This window comes from Chroicocephalus ridibundus, chromosome 5, assembly GCF_963924245.1.
Source record: "Chroicocephalus ridibundus chromosome 5, bChrRid1.1, whole genome shotgun sequence".
Classification (NCBI taxonomy): domain Eukaryota; kingdom Metazoa; phylum Chordata; class Aves; order Charadriiformes; family Laridae; genus Chroicocephalus; species Chroicocephalus ridibundus.
The window spans coordinates 37928816-37950593 of NC_086288.1; the positions used below are offsets into that span (position 1 = coordinate 37928816).

Genomic DNA, 21778 nt, shown 5'->3' on the forward strand with positions numbered 1-21778 from the left:
GGCGTGGGCCCTCCTTGCCTGGGAAGGGTCCACCCTGTGCTTCACCTGGGCTCCTCTGCCCACCGCTGCGGTGGCTGCGGGCTCTTCTCCAGCCCCACCACAGGCGCTGAGGAGTGATGCATTGTGACGTATTGTCCCCTTGGCTCTGCGAGTGTCCCTGCTGTTGGCCTGGCCCGATCTCCCCGCCAGCAGGGTGGCAGCCCTGGGGAGGCAGCTCCTGCAGCCGTCCTTGGAGACCTGACCCTAAGTGAGGCCCCCATCTGTTTCCATGGGTGCAACGAGTCTGATGGAGCCTGCCCATTGACACATAAAATGATTTGTCTTTAGGAAACTGGAGTTGTAGAGACCCTGACTTTTTGGGTTTCAGCTGCTATTTGCCACCTCAGGGTGTCTTTATCCAAAAAGGTGGCTCCTGGGCCGCACTTGTGGCTCTTCAGGGTCCTCTACTCCGTGAAAGTGGTCTAAGTGAGGACATGCAGGTCTTTTTCTAGAATAACTTTTTTCTGGTTCATTCATTAATTTTGTTGAGGTTTGGTGTGGGGTTTTTTTGGTGCTGGCAAAAGATGCAGGATAAGAGAGCCCCAGACAAAAGTCTGGCTGGTGTGCATGTCGGAGCTGCCTTGATTTCTGCCGATCCTCCAGCTGCTGCTTCCATCTGTTGTCTTCTGCTTTTTATTTCACTTGTAAACACCTTAGGGCACGAGCCTTTTCTACGCATGCAAATCCAAAGGGACCGGTATGGTGCAACACAAACCCCCAGTGCTCCAGCAATACACACAGTATTAAAAATGCTCGGCAAGAGATTTCCAGTATATTTCCAACCGCATCTGAAATAAGACTTCTAATTAATGAATAATCAAGGAAGGCACAGTGCTCATTAAAACTCTAGTTAAACATACGTGGCAGCTCTGATTTGTGTACTGGGGTTTTTTATTGTCGCTTCAATAGTTTTCTTTTTCTCAGACGTCCCTAAAGGGCAGTATCTGAGCGTTTGATTGGCGATGCTTGTCTGTGCACGCTTGCTGGCACATGCTGATCTTCTGAGTAAGAACTGAGCTGGTGGACACTGGCTCTGAATCACCAAGGGTTACTTGTTCAACAACATTTTGCTCCTGGCTCCTCCTCTTGACCTTCCAGCTGCTCCTCCCAGAGTGACTTGTCTCCATCTCTCCTCCTCTTCCCAGTCTGGTCTCTCCCATGTCTCACTCCTCCTCCCTTCACTTTCCCAATAATCTCTTCCCTGGCCTTTCAGCCAGCTCGGTTTGTGCTCTGTCGTGCCAAGGTGGGAGCGCACACAGCCACTGTCAGGCATCTCCAGGGCCTGGGTACAGCCTCCTGCTGTCATCTGCAATGGTCATCTGCAATGGTGTGCCATGCTACCAGAGGCTGGCTTCGTCCTCAAGCCCTCATCTTCATGGAAAAGTGTAGTAGTTTAAAACACTGGTGTCGTTGAAGAGGCGTTACGCTTGCACGAGCAATCTACACTTGTTAGGTGCTGTTGTTGGTATTGCTTTTCATACAGGAAGGGGTATAACCTTTATTTTTCTTGTTTGTCATTATGCTATGCAAACTTCTTCCACAATAGATGCTACGTGTCTAATTATGAAAGTAAAAGACCACCCTTCTAACTGGCATGGTTATATTTTGTATAGGAAAAGCCTAATAAGTCACCGAAAGATAAAAGATGGGGAAATGGCTGCTCTGTTGTTGGACTGCAGATTAAATCATATGACTTCAAAATTTTCAGCAGGAACAAGAACAGTAACATCATTAAAAGGGTTTGCTAAAGCATTTGCTAAAGGTTTGAAGCAGCCACATGGTGGACATCAGGACGTCCTCAGGCCTCACAAACAAGCTGTCTTGCCGGAGGGGTCTGTTTCTGAGATGGAGGGAGGCATGAGGCAACACTGGAGCTGCAGCACATGTTCTGCTCTTTCTACCTGCTTAGACTCGATAGCTCGCTTTATTTTAAAACAGAGTTTCTAAATGAACAACTGTGATAGCTGGATGCAGCAATCCATGAATACATGAATGTATGAACTTGCCGCCAAGGTTTTAGCTGAAAGGCTGGGTTAAAAATATATCTTATGTTTTTCTTCCTGGGATTTATTGGTAGCAGATATTAATGATGCTTTTTACTTGGTAGCAATGCCATTGCAGGTGGTATGAAGATGGTAAGGCATGCTAAAGACTTTGCCCTTAATATGTGATTTTCATGCTTCCCAAGGTTTGATTCTGAGGATTGCGCTTTGTCTGTCACCACATACTGTGGTTTTGTTTGGCGATTTTTTTTTTGTATGAGAATGAATATGTTTGTCAGTACTTATGGCAGGTCGGAATTTGGTAAAAAAAACCAACCCAACCCTGGAGTTCTCAGGCACGTTATTGCTTTATTGGAGAATTTATTGGCTTTGTCTACATTTGAATCACTTCTCTCAAGCTCAAGTTAGGGCAGCTACACTGTGAAATGCATCCAAAATAACAGCCTAATGAATGCTAGTACTACACTAAGTTCACTTTTGCATGCTACAGACCTTCAATATCACTGTTTCCAGTTGCCAGTCTCTCTGCTGGAGGTTGCCACCCCTGGCGTGTCTGACTGGGTGCCATATATCCCCACCTCGGTGAACAGTGTTTGCTTCAGTCCACAGTGTGGTATCTCAGTTGCAGCTGCAGAGATTTTGGGTGAAGATGCCAGGCTCTGGGCTGGAATGGAACAGCTGAGGCATGGACACATGCTCCTCTGCCATCCCTGCCGCAGGGAGGGGGAGGTCAGGAAATCAAATGCTGGGATTAGTAACGCGATATACCATGGTAGGAAAATTCACCAAGGCTCATCTGTTGGATCCTGAACACTTTTGAGAGCATATTCGAAGTCTTTTGAGTGTGGAGTTTTGGGGGAGGTTGGGTTTTTTTTGTTTGGGTTTTTTTTTTTCTTCTTTTTTTTCTTTACTTTTTTTTTAAAATTTATTTATTTCAGTGGACTGAGCTCCTCTATGAATTATGCTCCAGTGAGCCATGGCAGAGCTGGCCTGTTCTCCCTGGGCTCGTGGAGCAAACCGCAGGAAGACGTTAAGAGGACTAACGGAACTCTAACGCAGACGACCTGCAGCCACATTAATTATTGATCATGTTAGCAGTTGATGAGTTGTGCTAAATTGATCTGTGGCAAGATAAGGTGAATTAAAAGCTGCTTAAATATTTAATTCCGGGCTCTTTCTATATGGCAGGAATTTGAATGAAAGGCTGCACATGAGTCATGACTGGAATCAACCTCTCAGTGAAGACGAGCTATCAGAATAAAAGGTACTATCTAAATGTAAATTATGATTTATTAGAGGAGAAATCTTTTGCATGTAAACATTTTAATGGAGGACTGGGAAGCTTTGCAGGTGAAATTCTCTAAACATGTAGACGGAGATTTTCTTGTTATTAGTTCAACTCCTGCACGTTTTAATTAGACCTTGCTGCATCCGAGGTAGCGCACGAGTCGCTGTAGGGAGAGAGAGGGACTGAAAGCCCGTAGGAAGTGAAGGAGGACTATTGGCTGAAACTCCATATGTTTGCCACAGCATTGCAACGCTGTACAGCTGCAGCACAGCTTGAGTGAAATGAATCCGTAGATGACTGGTGAGAGGAAGTAAGGGGGCTAGTTCTGACATTGGAGACAGATATGGATATATATATATGTGTGTGTATATATATATCAGGCAAAAGAATTTGCTGATCATTCTGCATGAGGGCTTGTAATAGTAGGGGAGGAACTGGGGAGCCCAGTGCCCTGCACGTCAGCAGCACCTTTTGGAGTGCCTTTGACAGCGAGATAAGTCCCATTGAATAAAAAGGTCGGCATCTGAAGAAGAGCTGCCCAGACGTCCTCAGCATGCTCTGATCACACTGCGTTGCCCCACAAACTTTTTGAAGGACTTTGTGGTGTCATGAATACAGTTTTGAAGGTTTGCACGCCTTCTTGGTTGGCTTAGGTGCCGCAGTTCCAAATAAATCCTTCCCTGGCTTCTCCCAGCCTCTCCACAGCGCAACATCCTTAATGTAAAGCAGGCCTGGTCCTGAAGTAGAAACATGTTTTATTTCAGCATTATAGTGCGTACAGGCTGGCGTTATCTGTAGTGTGAAGAGGAGGCTCCTGCCTACTGCAGTTTCTTCCTTCCCTTTCGTCTCACTTCATTCCTCCATCTACCAGAGAGCACTTTGGCAGTTGAGGGCATTTGTCTTGTTTTTTCTCACCCTTCACAAAGGCTGTCCTCTGCTTAACATGCACATTTTTTTCCTTTGGAGCCATTTTCCTCCGTAGGCTCTCTGGGCTGGCCAGCCGCCAAACAGTAGGGTGAGCTGCATGAAAAAGCCTTGATCATTGACAGGCTGTCTTACAATTTCTTTCTTGTATTCAAGATGCAGATGGATGTTATTAGAAAGGTTTTTACTTCGAATGTGCGCGGCTTGTCCGCATGCCCGAGATTAGTGCTCAATACTCCTTATAATGCTTTTTCATCCTCAAAAGGGCTTTACAAGCGCCAGCCCTCAGAACGCCCCTGCGAGGTAGGTGCACACGTTTTGTTATGTGCTTTATAACAAAGAGGGACACATGTTGGTGACTTGTTCAAAGATGTATCACACAGGAAGCATTATAAAGGAAGGAAATCTTTACACTTTCCTGGTGCTCTTCTGTGATGTTCTCCTGTCTAAAAAAAAATAAATCATAAGATTTCACTATGCGGCGTGGTTTTGCATATGAAAGAAGTGATTAGTGACATCAAAAATTAAAATGTATCTCAGGTTATAGTACTACTAGATAAATATGCAGCATTTCTAAAATTTATGAGGCCAAATTTCCTACTGCATGAAGCTTCAATTAATCCAGCAGAAAAGGAGCCTAAGGGGATCATCAAAGAGACCCAAGTTTGATAGAAGATTTGGAGCGCTTGCCTCAAACCATACTTCAAAACGTAGGGAAATGATATTAGGAGGAGTGATGAAAAATGCCTGTCTTCTCAGCTGAAAGGACAGTGCAGGATTTTCTTTTTCTGCTTTAACTGCTTGATTATAATTAGAGCAGCTACAGCAACAGCCCCAGTATGAACTCCCTGCCACTGAAGGCTCTTGTAATACTGTATCTCATCTTAGTGAGGGGGCTGGAATAAGCTGTAGCTGTGAAAGGCATCTTTATAATTATGTATTCTCACTGAGCTTTTACTGGCATGACTACGCTGGCATGCTTTACCTTGCACAGACAAGCCAATAAAAGTTTCAAGTGTCGACCAGCATACACAATCTGGCTAGGGCCGAGATCACTCTGTGAGATGAGGTTTCTAAACTGGGTCGGTAAGCCCTTGAAGGGTGTCTAATAATCAACATTAAGGGTCTTTGTAGCCTCAGTGAGCCTCAGGGCCTGCATAGGTAGCTGGAGGAAATTTGCTTGGAAAACAGTAGTCGCCTTAGCCCCATAAGGAATAGTTAACGAGGCTGTGAGATGGTGAGGCACTTGTCCTGAACCAACCAGCAAGGACTGACTGGTAGGAGATGGTAAGCAAGAGGATTCGCTTTATAGGCATAACTCCTTTACGCTTTCTGGGTAAATAGGTTGAGAAGAGCCTGTCGAGCTCAAGTCATGAGAAGGATAAAGCTACGTAGCTTAAAGCTAGAATTTATTTTAATTCTGACCCATCTTCTCCATTTTGATTAAGCTTTGTTTTCTTTAAGATTTTCTTTTTTTCACTAAGTAAATAATCACATAGTTATGTTCAGTGGACTCTGCAGCATTTTAGGAAGGGTGTTGAGAATTAGTTGCTGAACTCTGGCGCAGCTGAGAGGGCTGTCTTCTCAGGCTGCGTACAGTAGAGTTGAAGGAGTGGAAGGGAATAAACTAGACATGCTTTTTTAACCCCCCAAAATGGATCCTTACCTGTTTTCCAGACTAATTCTATGTTTGGATCTTATCTCCCTCTTGCTGCTCTGGGAAAGGTCTCTGCCCCCAGAAATTACTCTGGAGAAAAGGGAAACATGAGCTCCTTCCTGGTTTTCTGACCACTATACAGTGTTTCAGATTAATTCAGGGAAATGATGGGCAGATGATTTCGTGAAAATTATTTTATGGGCAATTACAGCTGGAACAAGTTATCACATTTTTATGGATTCCACATCCATGGCCTTTAATGTCAACTGCCCTATTTCACTTTATAATCGTGTAAGTGAGTCCATCTGGGCCAATTAAGCATTTTCAGTTGCCTTCAAAAGATTTGCAAATGCCTGATAGAGGTTGAAGACACCATATGATTCAACCTTGAACATTTGGCGTAAAGAGGTGCTCTACCAGGCCTATCGTGGTAGCCCTGGATGGTTTTGATGACAAAACATATGTAGGCTTATTGCAAAACCATGAGGTGTTTCAGTTAATATCTCAAAGCTATGTAATGCTTTGGATACGTTCACTGCTTTTATTCCTCTTTAAAATTTACAAAACAAAGATATGCAAGCACTGCAGAATGGGTTCAGGCCACCTATGGACCATATTTTTTCAAATGCCATCACATCTCCACCCACACACAAATCCCTTTCTTATTTCTCACAAGACTACCCTTGGAAGTGTCAGGTTTGAAGCTCCCGAAAAGTGAAGTGCAACTTGACTCCCACATGCAACAGGTCTTTCAAGATCTACCCATAGCAGGAAAAGACTTCCCCTAGCTTCAGTGGTGGTCTCCAAGTTCAAACCAACTGACTAGCCGTACCATTATTGCTGGTTTCAAAACAATAGGTGATGTTTTTGCTTGAAAGCCCCCTCTTTATGCTGTTAAGATGTGATGATGTGTGTTTTTAATCGATTGTATTTACATCGCCGAGGAGTGTCAACCCACTATCTAGCTCAGAGATTGACATAGATGGTGAGCGAGGCCCTTACTAAAAGCGTATGTGTGGTGAGTGTGGGTTAAGAATCACAGGTACTTCAAATAAAGCTTCAGAAAGTCTATTTGAATATAACAAAATATCCATGCAAATACTTAACTTCTGGAGCATCGGTATTGTTTTTGGAACACGAGGGACCACGACAAATTAATTAGAGATGAAATTTTCTCTTGTACTTCAGCTCCTCTCCTCCACGGCAAGAGGAATCTAGCTTCATACCTGAATGCAATAGTAATGCAAAAGCTTGAGGCAAAATCGTCAGCTATTCACATCAATGGAATGAAGTTATACAGCTCACTTCCACCTGAGAGAAGAACCATTTTAAAAGTTTGTGTGTTGCTAACAAGACACAGATGTCGCCGTTGGGTGAACAGGGGCAAGATTGTTTTGTTGTTCGTCACGCACGCTTTCCCAGGGGTATGGTGGAGCCAGCGTTAGAGACGTCTCTCTTTCCAAGGATTTAAATCATGTATTCGGGTGTTCTTTTTTTTTAGCTAGAGACCAAAAGGGGCATACCCATCCTCTGCCGCAACGCTGTGAGAGCTTCCCGCAACCCCGACAGGGATCAGAGCCAAGGGACAGGTCCTTAGCTGTTTTAAACTAGCAGAATGTTGTTGATCTCATTGAAATAGATGGATTTCATTCAGATGAGGACCTGGACACCTATGAAGACACACCGAAGCAGGAGAAATGATCCACCTCGGCTCTTCTCCTGCTGAAGAATCTGCTTCCTCACGTGGATGCTAATTGCACACGGGCAAGAGCATGTGGATGCCAATCCCCACCCTCCAGTTTATTTGCAGGAGATTACTTCTGAAGTATTTCAAGACTTCCTTATCCCAAGGACTAAATACACTGAGCTGTCTCCATGCCAGGTTGAGCTGAAGGCAGAGAAACAAAAATTAAACACGGATAACAGGAGTATGCTTATTGTGGCAGCATACAGGGCTCTCGTCATGCCAGTCAGCTGCCAGCATATGTCAGCAGTCTTTTAAGTTGCTAATAGCACAAAAAAGGGAAAATTCCTAGCAAAGAGCTTCCCCCTGACAAAATCTTTAAGAATTCATGTGTTTTTCAAAAACGTACCTCTTCCAAAGAGTCACTTGATTTCCCACAAAACGCCAATCTCAACTACCTCTTTCTGTGCAATTGCTTCCCACATCTCAGTTTCTTTTCCTGACTTAGAAAGCACATTTACAAGATATACTTGGTCAGCTGCAGATCTTCATTGGCAACTTCCCCGTGATAGTTGCTTTGCTAAGTGCAGCAATAATGAGAGGCATTTTTTAATTTTTATTTTTTTTTTAAACTTGTTCTGGAAATGAAAAGTGAACCAGACAGCAGGTTCCCGTGTTTTTCCAGCAGTGGTACAACAGGGCAACAGTGGATGGTCCCAGCACAGATCAGTTACAGGAAGATGCGGTTTTATCACAGCTAGCTGCTGAACGTTTTAAGAGTATTATAAGTATCTGCTTCAGAAATGAAACAAATAGCGAAATTAACACAAAAAAACTGAGGCAAAGTGATCATTTGTTGCTGTCTGTCTTAAATATGGATCCAGGTAACGCAAGGAATACCCTGTGTAAACTTCTACCCCACAGTTAGTGACTGCTTACCTGTGCAGTGCTGCTTGTCTGTTCCTTCGGGTCTCTGTTTTTGTATTAGCCAAGGATTTCTTGCTCCAATTTAATTTAATGCTTGAATTTATTGTTGTGTATTTGTATGGAAGTTGAAAGTCCCAGTGGAAATAGGGATTTCTTTGTATTAATTCCTTGCAAAAAGGAATAGAAAGTCCTGATTTTCACTGCTGACATTACTGGCGATTGTGGAGTCTATGTGAAACAAACTTGGTCATAAGAATGTTTTGAACACAAACTATTTTTTTCTATGATCTGTCGAATAAGAGTATTCTTGGACTACGGATGCAACGAGGAGCTCTGCAGCCATAAGGTTAGGTATATTGTCATTAACTTGTCCAGAACGGTCAGGACGATTCCACATAAGTTTAGATCACCTTGGTAGCTTACCTCAGTGTTGATCTATCCGGAATATGCTTTCTTGGGATGAGGTAAAATTAGATTTTAATGCTGTTTTATTCCAGGTACTGGATGATTTCTTCCCGGAAAAATAAATGGAACATAAACTGATGGAGTGTGGTATCACTGATTTGTAAGTAACAAAAATATTAACTTTTCTAGCATTTACTGAACTGAAAGTTGATTCTGTCTGTTTAAATCGGTACCTAGTACTTGTCACATTATGATATAGGTGTGAATATGCTTTGCCAGGATATGTATGCACAGCACAGAAACATTCACTGAAGCTCACACCCACACATCCCCATATGCTTTGAACAGATCTAAGCGGTGACTGAAGGATGAAGAAGGCTGAACCGCATAAACATTATACACAATGACTATTAATTTCAAAGCAAGGGAATAATTTATAAAGGTTGTTAGGAAGCAATGTAAATGCAAATGCTCTTCTAATAAGCACCGGTAGCATCGTGTTGGAACATATCTGTGATGCAGTATAGCGTCTTAAAGCGAGCGGGGAAGAGCGCGGACGATTTCTGTGGAAGATGGTGACAAGAGTAAAGAGGTGAAAGCCGATGGGAATGTGGCATTTGGGACTCAGTCCAAGGAATAGTTCCAGCACGGGCGCACTTAGCAGTGCAGTAAGCAGTGCTGCTCGGTGCCCGAGCGAGGACAGGCAGTATCTGGAATAATTAATCAATAATTCATTACGGAAAAATGCTACTAGCTGTAAACTTAATTTTGTAGAATAATGCCCTGCAGTAATGCCAAAAGTTATAAATATATTCATTTTTTTTTCTGAAACAGCTAGTACAGACTGAAGCCAAACACTTCAATCATATGTAATAGAGCTGACTTTTTTAAAAAAAAGGTTTCTGATGGTAGACAGTGAAAATGAGGCAATCAGTATAGAATCCTAATACTGAAAATAGCACATTTGGAGCGAAAGGTCTTAATAACAATGTTACCAACAAATTTTTTTCTTATAAATATTTCATATCTTTGTGCAGGAATAAAATTCCTACGTCCTATGTGTTCCATTTTCCTTGCAGAGCTTTACATGTTTTATTTATCATTCTGCATGATCTATAACTTTATCATCTTCTAGTGTTTCATGAAAAGCAGTATCGTTGGATATCAATGATCATCTGGCTATCCATCCTTAATACATATGAGTTAAATTCTTTTAAAGACTTGGCCAGCTTTGAATAAATAGTAATCCTGTCTAGATTGACTTCTAGACAATTTCCCCTTTTCATACTTTGGCACAGTCATGTAATGTTTGGGTTGTAGGAACTTCAAAAGATTATTTTAAACAACTCAATTACAGTTGTTTTAGACAGAGTAGGTTTGTCTTTTCTTTTAAGAAACATATTGGTTTAAAACCAAAACACCGAAATGTAAGTTTGGGTTTTAATTTGTTCAGTAATGAAAACTTCAAAGGCAGTGAATAAGAATGAAATATTTTTTCCTTATTTGGGATGCTATTTACTGAAATATAGTATTCGAAATATATGTGACACCAAATATACAGTTCACAAAACTGTGTTATAATATACTTTCAACAGTTGAAATCACTCCTATGTATATCCTGCCTGTATTAGACTGTGGATGGCTATTTGGAAAGGAGTAGGGTGCATTTTTTAACCTATCTATGATTCCGAAAAGTGTCATCTATCTAAAAGGACCCTGTTTTCAGTTTGTTCGATACCTTTGCCACTGTGTAGCGGGTGCAATTCAAGAGCCACCCCAGGGCACCTCTCCTTGCTGGCAGCCTGTCCTGCAGCACACCAGCGCCGAACCACCGACTTCTTGCCATGTGCTTTGCACCATCCCACCGAAACAACCTCTTCCACTACACGTCCTGATAATGACAAAAGATGCTATTTGACCATTTCTATGTCTGTGGTTAATCTTCTGTTTAAAAAAAAACTAAAAATGTTGTTAGTGATATTAGTAACAGCACTTTGCAGTGCTTTCCTTATGTCTCAGAATACTTCACCTAAGAACCTGAGTCGATACTTTTTTGCCTCTCTTCACAGAAGGAGAAGCTGAAGCAGATGATGTCGAAGCGAGGTCCTGAGCACCCCTTTCCCAGTGGAGGTAGCAGGAGAGGAGACTCACAATCATCTCCCATCATCACTGCCACTCCCCAGAGATAAGGGGCACACCTGTATCATGGTCACAAGCACAAATGAAGCTTGTGTAGATGTACCTGAGCTTACTTCAGAAGTACGGGCTTGACCTTCAAGAGTTCCTGTTAATTTGTTCAGTCTTATCATAGAATCATAGAATGGTTTGGGTTGGAAGGGACCTTAAAGATCCTCTAGTTCCAACCCCCCTGCCATGGGCAGGGACACCTCCCACTAGACCAGGCTGCTCAAAGCCTTATCCAGCCTGGTCTTGAACACATCTTCATACAACACGTAGCATAGGGGGCCACCATCTAGGACTATGCCTCTGAGGTGCTGCTGCAATACAGATTTCTGCCATTTTTCCTTTTGCCTGGGCGCCTTTACCAGGGCAGCTGAAGGGAACACCCTGTGGGCTGTGAAATCCTCTCCAATGCCCATGTAAATACTTGGATAGTATGTAAATACAACGACCATGTAAATACTTGGATAGTATGTAAATACAACGACCATGTAAATACTTGGACTTGGACAGCCAGTCCCTGAGGTGCCACTGCTAGTATTAAACTAACTGGTTAAAGCCGGTTTGCATACATTTGCAACTACAGCAGAAGTCGGATGATAAATATTCCCAAATGTAGCTATGCAAACAGTGGCAAATTCTGAATAAATGTATGAAATGCATTATAGTAGTCACAAATTCTTCTCTTTTTTTCTTTTAAGAAAAAACAAAAGACAAATTTTGCTTCATGCCACAGGCCAAACTCTCTTTTATAACCTTTTGAATTTTGTGTTGCCTTATAAGTAAGAAGGACCATAAACCGACAGTAAAGACTCAAGAGTGCTAAGTCCCTGCCACCTTCCTGTCCTACCCTGTGGTTCAGGGGCCACAGGGTGGTAGTTACATGCTCTGTCTGTACACTGGTGATCGCTAGTTGGCAAATAGCCACATAACTAGAGGAAGCTATGTGAAAAAACTAACAAAAGAAGACCCAAACAAACGAACAAAAACCCCACATGCCCTTCATCATGTTGTAACAGACGATAAAACCTGGAGTTGCAAATGGTGATATTCCCAGCCATGTATAAATCCCAAAAGGTGAGAGACGGCATTCTTGGAAATGTTGCCATCCCGAAAGACAGAGCACAGAGGCTATTCTTGTTCAAAGGAGATAGTGTCCCCTTGATAGCGGCCTCACTTGCACCTGAAATCATTCATCTTTGACTTAAAATCCAATAAAATTGGCTTCTGCCCAGCACAGTGGCGATGGCTACTGTTCTCAAGGTCAGCTCCAGGCTGGTTTGCCAGGCCCATACCGCCGTTCCCCTTTACTGTCCACTTCTACCAACCGTTATTAAAGTACCTTTTTATGGCTGCTGAGAAGGTGCCAGGAGAGAGCTGGGCAGGAGACGGGCAGTCCTGAGGGCTGGAGCTCGGCCGTGTGAATCTGCTTCAGCTGCCATGCCGTCTCCAGAAGACAGATGAAAATGAGTGTTTATCCAAAGAAGGGGGATAAAAGGACATCCATGCGTTTATATCCATACTGACTGTATATAATCTACTAAACTCCCCAAAGAGGTAACGTTCTGCTCCCCTGGCTGGGCAGGCCTGTCTCCTCTGAGCAAACCGGGCGCTTAAGTGTGGGTGACTGACAACTGGTGTCACGAATTAAAAGCCGTGTGGCCAAATCAAGGGCAAGCCTCTCAATGTGCGAATATCGTTTTAAAAATGAGGGTTAGCAAATGAGCAAAGAGCTCACGGAAATGCTGTTTTTTTTTTCCTTGGCATTTTAGTCACTGACCTGACCATTTCAATTTATCCCTTAAAAGAAACAGAGATGTTGAGGAAGGCAGAAACTCTGTATTTCTAAGGCAAAATACTTTTCTAAAATACTTTAACATAGTGCTTAGTTACAACTATCCAAAAGGATATTATGCTGAGCTGTCATATTTTGAGTTGCAGCCTTTTCATATTGCTGAAATATCAATACTGTATGTACTGCATGTAATGTACATGGTTAACTCTTGGTTTCCTAGTGTAACACGGGGTAAAAAACCTATGTAATGTAATAACATGACCGGTGCAAACAATACCTCCCCCTCCCCCAAATCCATTGTAAATCAGGCTGGAAAATGTGGCCTGAGGAATAACCAAAAGCAAATGCAAAATGAATGACAGGTCCCAGTATATATGTGTATTCTAAAACATACTGGTTTACTGTTGAAGTTAGAAAACAGGAAAGACTAAGAGAAGATGAAAGCTGCAAAAACGTTTGATGCTGCAAATTATATTTTGTAGAATATTTGCATGAAAAATAGGGATTTCCAGTGATAATCAGATGTGTTATCTAATAATTATTGTCCTTAATCTGTGTCTTGATGATTGTGTGCTGTTTTTTTCCTGTTAAGATGTAAGAACTATTCTAATTTCAGCTAGAAAAAAAACAGCATAAAGGACAGACTTGTATCCACCATGGAGAATACAGACAATCAGAAGCGCCTGCATTATACAAATATGTTGCTTACAGACACTAAAAAGGTGCTAATGCAACACTTCCTTAAATATTATTAAGAAATTGTTGAACTTATTTACACATAGTTCTCTAGCTTTCGTTCATTCCCTTTTCTAACACTGCAGGTGGTACGTGATAGGCCTTTGACATACATCTGTAACCATCAAGATTTGTTACACTAATCAGAGTACAGTCAGAGCCCCCAAAATCCCATCGGCTGAAGTTAAGTATCGCTGTGAATCACAGCTATTGTGTTACCAGATACCACAACAAAAAATGAATCAGAGCGAAACACTTCACTTGATGCTGGTACAGCTCATAGGTCTGAAATGAAAGATAATTGCATATTAAAATGGAGTGGGTAGCTCTGTTTTGATATAGAGATATGAAGATGTCAGGCAAGCTAGTCTGTAGCAGGAGGGAATGGGTGCCCTGAAGTGATTGAGGAGCGGAGCCCAGGAGAGCATTCCTTGCATTCCTGCGGCATTTGCCCTATACATATGCCCACAAAAAAAAGGGAATCTTAGCACTCCCGGGTTGGTAAGCTGAGCTTCAGAAACACTGGCACTTCCCCATAGCTGCGGGCTTGATTAATTTGAAGAAATGATACTCTCTGGATGATGAATGCGAGGCATATTTAAAACTGCTGAGTTTTTTAGGGCAAAGGACATTACACTTTCAATCTGGTGGTTAAAAAAAATTAATAAAGAATTTCCCATAAGGTCTACTAATAAGCACCAACAAGCAAGATGTAATCGGGCTGTGGAGCCCTCCCTCGCCTTTTCCCATGGTCTGCCCAGAATTATCGGTATTAGCTGCAAAAATATTTTGCTGACACGTATGAGTGGGATTAAGCCCAAAGAGTTATCTTTGTTAATGAGCCATATGAAGAAATTCAGTAGGTTTAGTAGATTACTGTCTGAAGACACAGCCTGTTTGAGAGCCATGTGTGTCTGAAAGCATAAGATTTTGTCTTCCGAGACCGACAGTGTATGTCCTGTAAGAAAAAAAAAATGGTTAACCCCATGAATTTTTGCAAATAAGAAATACAAATAAAAGTTACACTCCTTTATTTGTGATTAAAATGTGCAAACCCCTGCTAGTGACGGGAAATCAAACCGATTTCTTAATGTTGACGTTGTTTACATTGCGTGATCCATATCGGCAAAGGGTACACATCGCTTGTAAAAGCAAATACATTGATAGTATGACACTGCCGTTAATGGCACATTAATAATACTCCGATGGTTCGTATTTGTCAGGCTGCTGTTGAGACCCGCTCGGTGTCGCGGTAAACAAAGAAAATCAGCCATGTTGCAAGACCTTGACTCTTTAAAAACTTAAGTGCACGTGAGAAAAGAAGGAGCCGCTAGATAACACACAACCCCCCCCCCCCCCCCCGAAAAAGTGTTAAATTAAAGATTTCACACCCTTCCCTTCCTCCTTTTTATCCCACGGAGCGGTGACAGAGGGGACAGCCGGCTGATCGGGATTACTCTCGAGAAGAGCGACAACAGGTGGCCTCCCCGAAGCTGGGAGTCACCGGATCCAGCAGATCAAGTCTTTTTATTATTATTATTATTATTTTTATTTTTATTTATTTATTTAACGGCCCAGCTTTCCTCCTCACCGATATCCAGAGGGATGCCCATCACCGAAGCTGCCACCGTGCGCGTCCCTCCGGTCAAGCCGCTTTTTTTTTTTGGGGGGGGGAGGGTTAAAAACGATAGGGATGGCTTTTCTGGGGGGGGGGGGGGGGGGGCGGGTGGCTGGGGGCCGCGGACGGCGGGGGGACCCCGCCGTCCGCGGCCCCCAGCCACCCGCCCCCCCCCCCCGCCCCGTCCCGCCCCGATCCGCCCCCCCCCCCCCCCGCCGCTCCGCCTCCCCGGGCCAGCAACTTCCCCGTCTCCGAGGCGGGCGCGGAGCTCCGGAGGAGGAGGAGGTGGTAGTGGTGGTGGGAGGCGACGAAGACGACGGTGGTGGTGCCCGGGGGGATGCGGCGGAGCGGGTCGGCGGGAGGCGTCGAGGCGGGTAGAGAGGGAGCGCCGAGCCCTTGTCGCCGCCGCTCCCGGCGGGGCTCGGCTGTCCTTGTCCCCCCCACACCCGTCTCCTCCTCCTCCTCCTCCTCCTGCTGCTCCGGGCGGCGGCGCTGCTGAGCCCCGCGGTGCCTCCGCGCCGCCTCCCTCCTCGTCCTCCTCCTCCTCCTCCTCCTCCTCCCTCCTCTTCTTCTTCCTCGCCCAGCGCTCCCCCGGCCGCGCAGCCCCGCAGCTCCAGGCCGCGGCCGGCCCTCCCTCAGCCCCCCTCCCCGGGAGGCAGGAGGGGCGTGATGGCGTCCTACGTGGATAACAGCTTCCGCCAGGCGGTGATGAAGAACCCGGCGGAGAGGAGCCCCCAGGTAGGGCGGCCCCTTCACCCCCCAACACCCCGCGACACCCTCCCACCCGTGGGGGGGACGGGACGCGGGACCCCCCACGCCGCCCCCACGGTCCCGCTGCCGGGGGAGCGGAGCGGCTCCGGCCCCGGGTTCATCCCCCCGCCCCCCGCTTCAACACATCCTATCCCCCCCTCCCTCCTAACACATCCCACCCCCCCATCCCTGAATTCCCGGGCGGCGAGCTGACGGGAAGGGAAGAATTGCATGGAGGCGAGCAACTTTCCTCCTGCTCCCTAATTATTTTTTTTTTTTTTTTTGGGGGGGGGGGGGGAGAGGGAGAAGCGGCAGCTGAGTTTATTTTGAAGGTTGCTTCCGGTACAAAGGAAAATGCGCTTAAAGTGTGGATTTCTATTTATTTATTTATTTCTTGGTGTGTTTTGTTTTGTTATTGTCCCGCAGTAGGCTGCGTCCCCGGATTTGAACGCGATCCCTTACTTTTCCATAGCTGGCTGGCGCTGGCAGCGCCGTTTCATAATGTTGGGGCTGAGGTCAGTGGTATTCTTGGCAAGTCCCTGCTCTCCCAAGTAGGGTGAAATCCTTACACAATGGCACCCGTCAGGAATTTTTTAGATACCTGCGCCGGGCTCCTGGAGCCCTCTTTGTCGGAGGAGTGCGCGGGTTGAAGCTGTTTGTAAGCGTAATTGGGCTCGGCGGGGCTCAGGAAGGTTAAATCGGGGACTGGAGCGCATATAGAAACGTTTTGACTTAACATGACCTGAAAAACAACTAAACTGAATGAGTTCCTTCTGCTCCCGAACGGTTGCTGCAGTGGCTGTTGCTGCCAACTGTCTAAAGACTAATAAGCTTTACACTGATCCCCGCATCAAGCCGCGGTTCAATAGCTAATGATACAAGGAGTTACTTTGCTTGGAGTTGTAACGCCATCTGTCCTATTTTCTAAAGGCTTGTCCTGCTCTCCGAGCAGTCCCTGTGTTCTGGTTTTGGGGAAGAGATGGCATTACTGATGATTTTGGCCGGCGGCTGATTGGCTGGTGACGTTTTTGAATTGGGGGCAAAGAGGAAACCTTGACTTTCAGTCGGCACCCATAAGTCATTCCTCCTACTATAGATACGTCATTGTGGTAATGTTATTTTTATCCTCGTGCTCATGGAATATGTGTGAGAAAATAAAAACTCCCATGGAAAAACATACTGACTTGCATAGGCATCGTATTCAGCGGGTCTTTTTTGCAAATCTTCCTTTTTTTTCCTGTTTTTTTTTTTTTGTTTGTTTTGGGTGGTTTTTTTTTTTCTTAAAAAAGGGCTGCTTTTGGAATGTGTTTTTGTGGTGCTAAAGTTGTTTCTCTGTCCTTGTTTGACCTTTTCCAAATGTCTGTTTGCCTCCAGTGCTGGACCCAGCCCTTCAGTGTGTTGTGAAAGCTGAAGGGAGGCCGAGTGCTCTCTCCTGGGGAGGACTCTCTCCGCCAACTCCTAGTGAGGTCCCTCGCCGTTGCAGAGGCATAAATTCCAGCCAGGGGAGCCTGCCGGTGGTGTCCGACCTCAGGAGATGGTTATCGAAGGATGATCTGGTGTCTAGGAGAAGTGACACCGGCAGATGCTCAGAAACCAGTTGGTCAGGTAGTGGGGCCACTAGGCTGGGCTTGGGGAGACAATGCTTCCCCTGTGACAAGATCTGAGCTATGTGGACTGTTAAACTTTCCCCGTCCTTGCTGCTCGGCCCTGCTCTCTAGAAGGGATAACAAAAAAATAATAAAAAAAAGAGGCAGAAAGTAAGAAATGGCGCAGTGAAGAAATTAGCTGGAACGCAGGGATAAAGCTGGTGTGAAGGGCATGGAGCAGAGAGCTAAATCGGGAAGTCCAGGGCTGCGTTAATGCTGTAAAACTTCCCGAATCAGCAGACCCGGAGCCTGCTGTGGCCATCGCCACGGGAAAGGAAACCCACCCTTAAATCCATGAAGTTGACACTGGCCAAAATAATCCACAAATACGACCAAATTTGTGGGAAATGTGTCGTTAGCATTGGAAATACCCGAAACCGGTGATCAGATGTGCCCTCCTGTTGCTGCTGGGGAGAGCAGAGAGTTTGCAGCAGAAAACTCGGTTGGCGTTTTTGTGGAGGGCTCATGTGGAATTGTGTGTGCTGAGGAGTTGTTTTCTAGTGTTGGTTCTCTGTTCTGGAAGTCCAGTTTTATTTTACAACAGTATTGGAATTTGAAAGAAATATGTTTATGCAGGGCATCTTTCAGTCATTAAGTAAAATAAAAAGTTGCGGTAGAAAGATACAAAGACCTTGTTTTTTCTTCATCCCTTAAAGTAACTTTTTGTTGCCTCCATTTCTTTACTTGTATTTTCTTTTCCTCACCGCACTAACTTGCAAAAGTAGTTACTTAATTTTGGCCTTTGAGAGGTCATGAGGTATTTTTAAAGCTGAGAGAGGGTTGGAAAGAGAAAATGTATTTATCATATTCATGTCAGTACAGGAAATAACAAGAGAAGTGATGTTAGTAGCCTGTTTGCTGCTCGCTTCCATCAAGAAACTCATTGGGGCTCAGCTGCTCCCAGATCCCGAGGAGGCAGGTGGGCATTTGACGATACTGTTCACCTGGATTGTCGTGGTGCAAATTTGGCAAAAGGACGTGCCTGTGGGCGGAGAGGAGAGCAGTGGCAGTGATGGCAGGACAGCCTGCTCGTGTCTGTGTGTACAGCTTCCAGAGCTGCCAGATCTGATACACGTTGTCGGAGAAAGCAAACTTAACTTCCCACAGAATTCCCTAGTGCCCAAGTCTCTGGGTAATTTTGGACCAGATTGACTTTTTTTTTTTTTTCCCTTTTTAAGGTAAACTGCGTATTCCGTGATTGCTTAGGAAAATTCTTAGCTTCATATCTCTTTGGTGTATCCTCGCTTACAGAGTTTTCCTGAATTTCAACTCAACGGTCCATTGACTAAAGAAGCTCAAAAATAAAAAAAGGGAATACCTACATGGCCTGTACTTTAACATGCCTGTTGTGTAACAGAGCTCTCCTCTTTAATTGCTTTATTAAACTATTCATTTTCTCTTTGAAGATGTGAACTAGGAAGTTAATTTAACTACTTTGGGGAATCTAACTTCTAAATGTTCATAAATTACAAATGGTTTTATGCCCTTAAGCTGTGTGTAATAGCGATCTTTTTTTTTTTTTTTTCTCCGAACTTCATCTTATATGAACTGTTATAGCTTTAAGTCTTTTCAAAACAAATTCTCATTGGCATCATAGGCCATCTTAGAAAGCATGCAGTTTTATACCGGCGTAGCTTAATCTGAAAAAATGGGGCCACTTTTGTTTTCAAACAAGAGAAACCAAGCCCTAATCTCCTTTCTTTATCCTAACAACTCATTGGCATGGCATGGCATGTGAATAACTAGTTACCTCAGAAACTCTGCATACTAGTTCACTTGTTTCCATGCCATGCAGTGACGTCTGCGGGAAGACTTTTTTTTTTTTTCATTTATGCCTTATATATGTTAGGTGCCTAAGGTTTTCTTCTGGACCACTTTCTGTGGTACGCGGAGGCAATTCAGCGTAGTAGTAAGGAACAGCAGAGAAGTAACAGCATCAGGGGATGAGGGGAGAAGTGTACAGTTACCCTTAGTTCCACGCTGGTGCGTCACTTAGTGTCAGAAGACATCTAAACAGGATGCCACTGTTGGGCAGATATTCCCTTCTCGAGCACTCGAGAGGAACAATGGTTTAATTATAGGATGTACCTATGCTTTTTCCAAATAAACTTTCAGCGTGTTTCCCCCTTGTGTTATTTTTATACTTGTGACCACTGATAGCATGATTGTGTGCAATCTTCAGATAAGCCAGAAATGAACGTTTCCTTCTTGCTATAGCGATCTCTTAGCAAATAAATACGAGGCAGGCTACTTTCATGGGATCATAGAAAATAAGCGTTTTATGTGCGAGTTTAGCATAAAGGATTATACTAAGTCTTTAAATTCAGGCTTATTGTGTGTATGTATATCAAATACACCAGAAGACTAAAATTATCATTTTCTAAAGAGCTTATTTGGGATTTCTTTCCTTTGGAAAACAAAACTATTTTGGAGCTTGAGTTTTGCTGTTGGGTTTTCGTCACTGTCAGCATGCTGCCATGTTACCATCTTTTTGATGCTGGTATTTAAGGAGGAAGGTAACCCCTGTTATCACACTGCTAACAGCAGTGTGATGCTGAGAACTGGTTCCGTTGCTAAATTCTCCTGCTGGTTCTCAGTAGCCCTAAATAAAGCGTAGGACGGTGGCAGCTGATATTTGGCTGTATTTACACCGTTATAATGGTCTTTCCGTCATGTGTCTCAGGGCTTTGTAATGTGGTTATTCAGGGGTAGCTTTAGTTTGCAAGGTTTGATATTCTGCTTTTTTTGGGGGTGAGAGCGTTTGGCTAACAAACTGAGATTCCTCACTGCACTTCCCATGGTGTAGCATTGAAGCTTTCCACTGTCTGCAGTAACTAATTCTGACGTGGGGGCGTGAGCCTCTTGCATTTTGTGTTAACATTGTGAACGTGGTTAGTAATGCAGCTTAATGAAGAAAAGGCTCTGTTGCAAGGTCTTGGTCCAGGCACTTTTCTGCGGCTTGACATCTGGCTTGATGTGAAGTTGCCATCGTAAAGTCGGTTGTCTTTGTCAGCAGTTGGTCTGGGCAAAAATAGCCCTCCAGATCCTGCAGGGATTTGGCAACTTGTTCAAAATAGTGAACATCATCTTCACAAAATGAAAGATCCAGTGTTTGATGAGCTGTACGTTAAGTGGTGTCCTTTGGTGTCTCTTGGGCTGTTAGTGGGGGAGATGGAAACAGGTAAAACAGAAGTTAAAATAGACATGTATAGCTGGACCTTTGGACACAGAGGGTTTTTTGCCATGTTTCAGCACTTAACTGGGAGGATAAAAAACCAAAATAACTGTTTGGAAAAGGCGAGTCTTTTACCTGACAAAGCAAGTAATGTATTTGTTTAGTACAGAAATAATATTAGAGGATGTATTTTTGAAACAAGTATACCTTTTTTTCCCACTTTGTTTTCTCTCGAGCTACTATTAATATGCAGCATAATTTCATGCCCAACAAACTTAATGATATGAATATGTCTTTTTGTGGCTGATAACTAAACCCGAAAACCCTTGCGTAGCTCAAGTTTTCTTGTGACCTCTCTAATCTCAGTCTGTCGAAACAGCCCTGGAATGTCTGATTCTGAACTTCCACCATAAATTTTCATGTGCTTCCTCAAACTGAGGGCATGTACTGCAACAGGCTGCTCAGTATCCTGTTTGTTTTGAAAGCAAATATGTTTATTTCCAAGTCTTTCTGATGGAGGGTGCATTTTCCCATAGCTGTTCGTATCTTTGTTGCCAAGAGCTTTGAGAACGGTGAGAACATTGACTCTTTAATTTTTTTTTTTGCAGTAGTTCTCCCCTGTTATAGGGCTGGTACTTTCCGCATTTGTAGGCTTCTGTATCCTGTAGTAATATGAGTTTCACCAACACTTGCGAGGACCTCAGTGTGACCAGGAAACCTTCACCTATAGCGTAAAAATAGCTGATTGGAAGCCTTATCCTGAACACTTGTCTGCTTTCTCATTGCATCAGAAGATGGCAGCTCAGTTAGCTGTACACATCCCAGCCAATTTGAAACTAGGTAACTTGGAAAGCGAGGGGTTTAACTGTAGCACCGATAAGCTCTGTGTAATTTCCTACTTGATTAATGATCTGTTTGGGAGAGTTTGCTTTTGATTTCTGCCCTGCTGTG

General features: G+C 44.0%; 1 protein-coding gene and 1 long non-coding RNA gene across 5 annotated transcripts in view; both read left to right on the forward strand.

The window, feature by feature from the left end:
- Positions 1 to 4258: 4258 nt before the first annotated feature.
- Positions 4259 to 11454, forward strand: LOC134516681 (uncharacterized). Its single transcript, XR_010071401.1, has 3 exons — positions 4259 to 4557; positions 9020 to 9087; positions 10997 to 11454. It is a non-coding gene; the product is annotated as an uncharacterized LOC134516681 (long non-coding RNA).
- A 4028-nt stretch (positions 11455 to 15482) lies between these two features.
- RAPGEF2 (Rap guanine nucleotide exchange factor 2) overlaps positions 15483 to 21778 on the forward strand; it is a 195329-nt gene continuing 189033 nt past the window's right edge. For all 4 annotated transcript variants that reach the window (XM_063335391.1, XM_063335393.1, XM_063335392.1 and 1 more), the window contains exon 1: positions 15483 to 15994. In XM_063335391.1, coding sequence (XP_063191461.1) covers positions 15926 to 15994 — 69 coding nt within the window. In that variant the 5' untranslated portion in view covers positions 15483 to 15925. The remainder of the gene's footprint in view (positions 15995 to 21778) is intronic.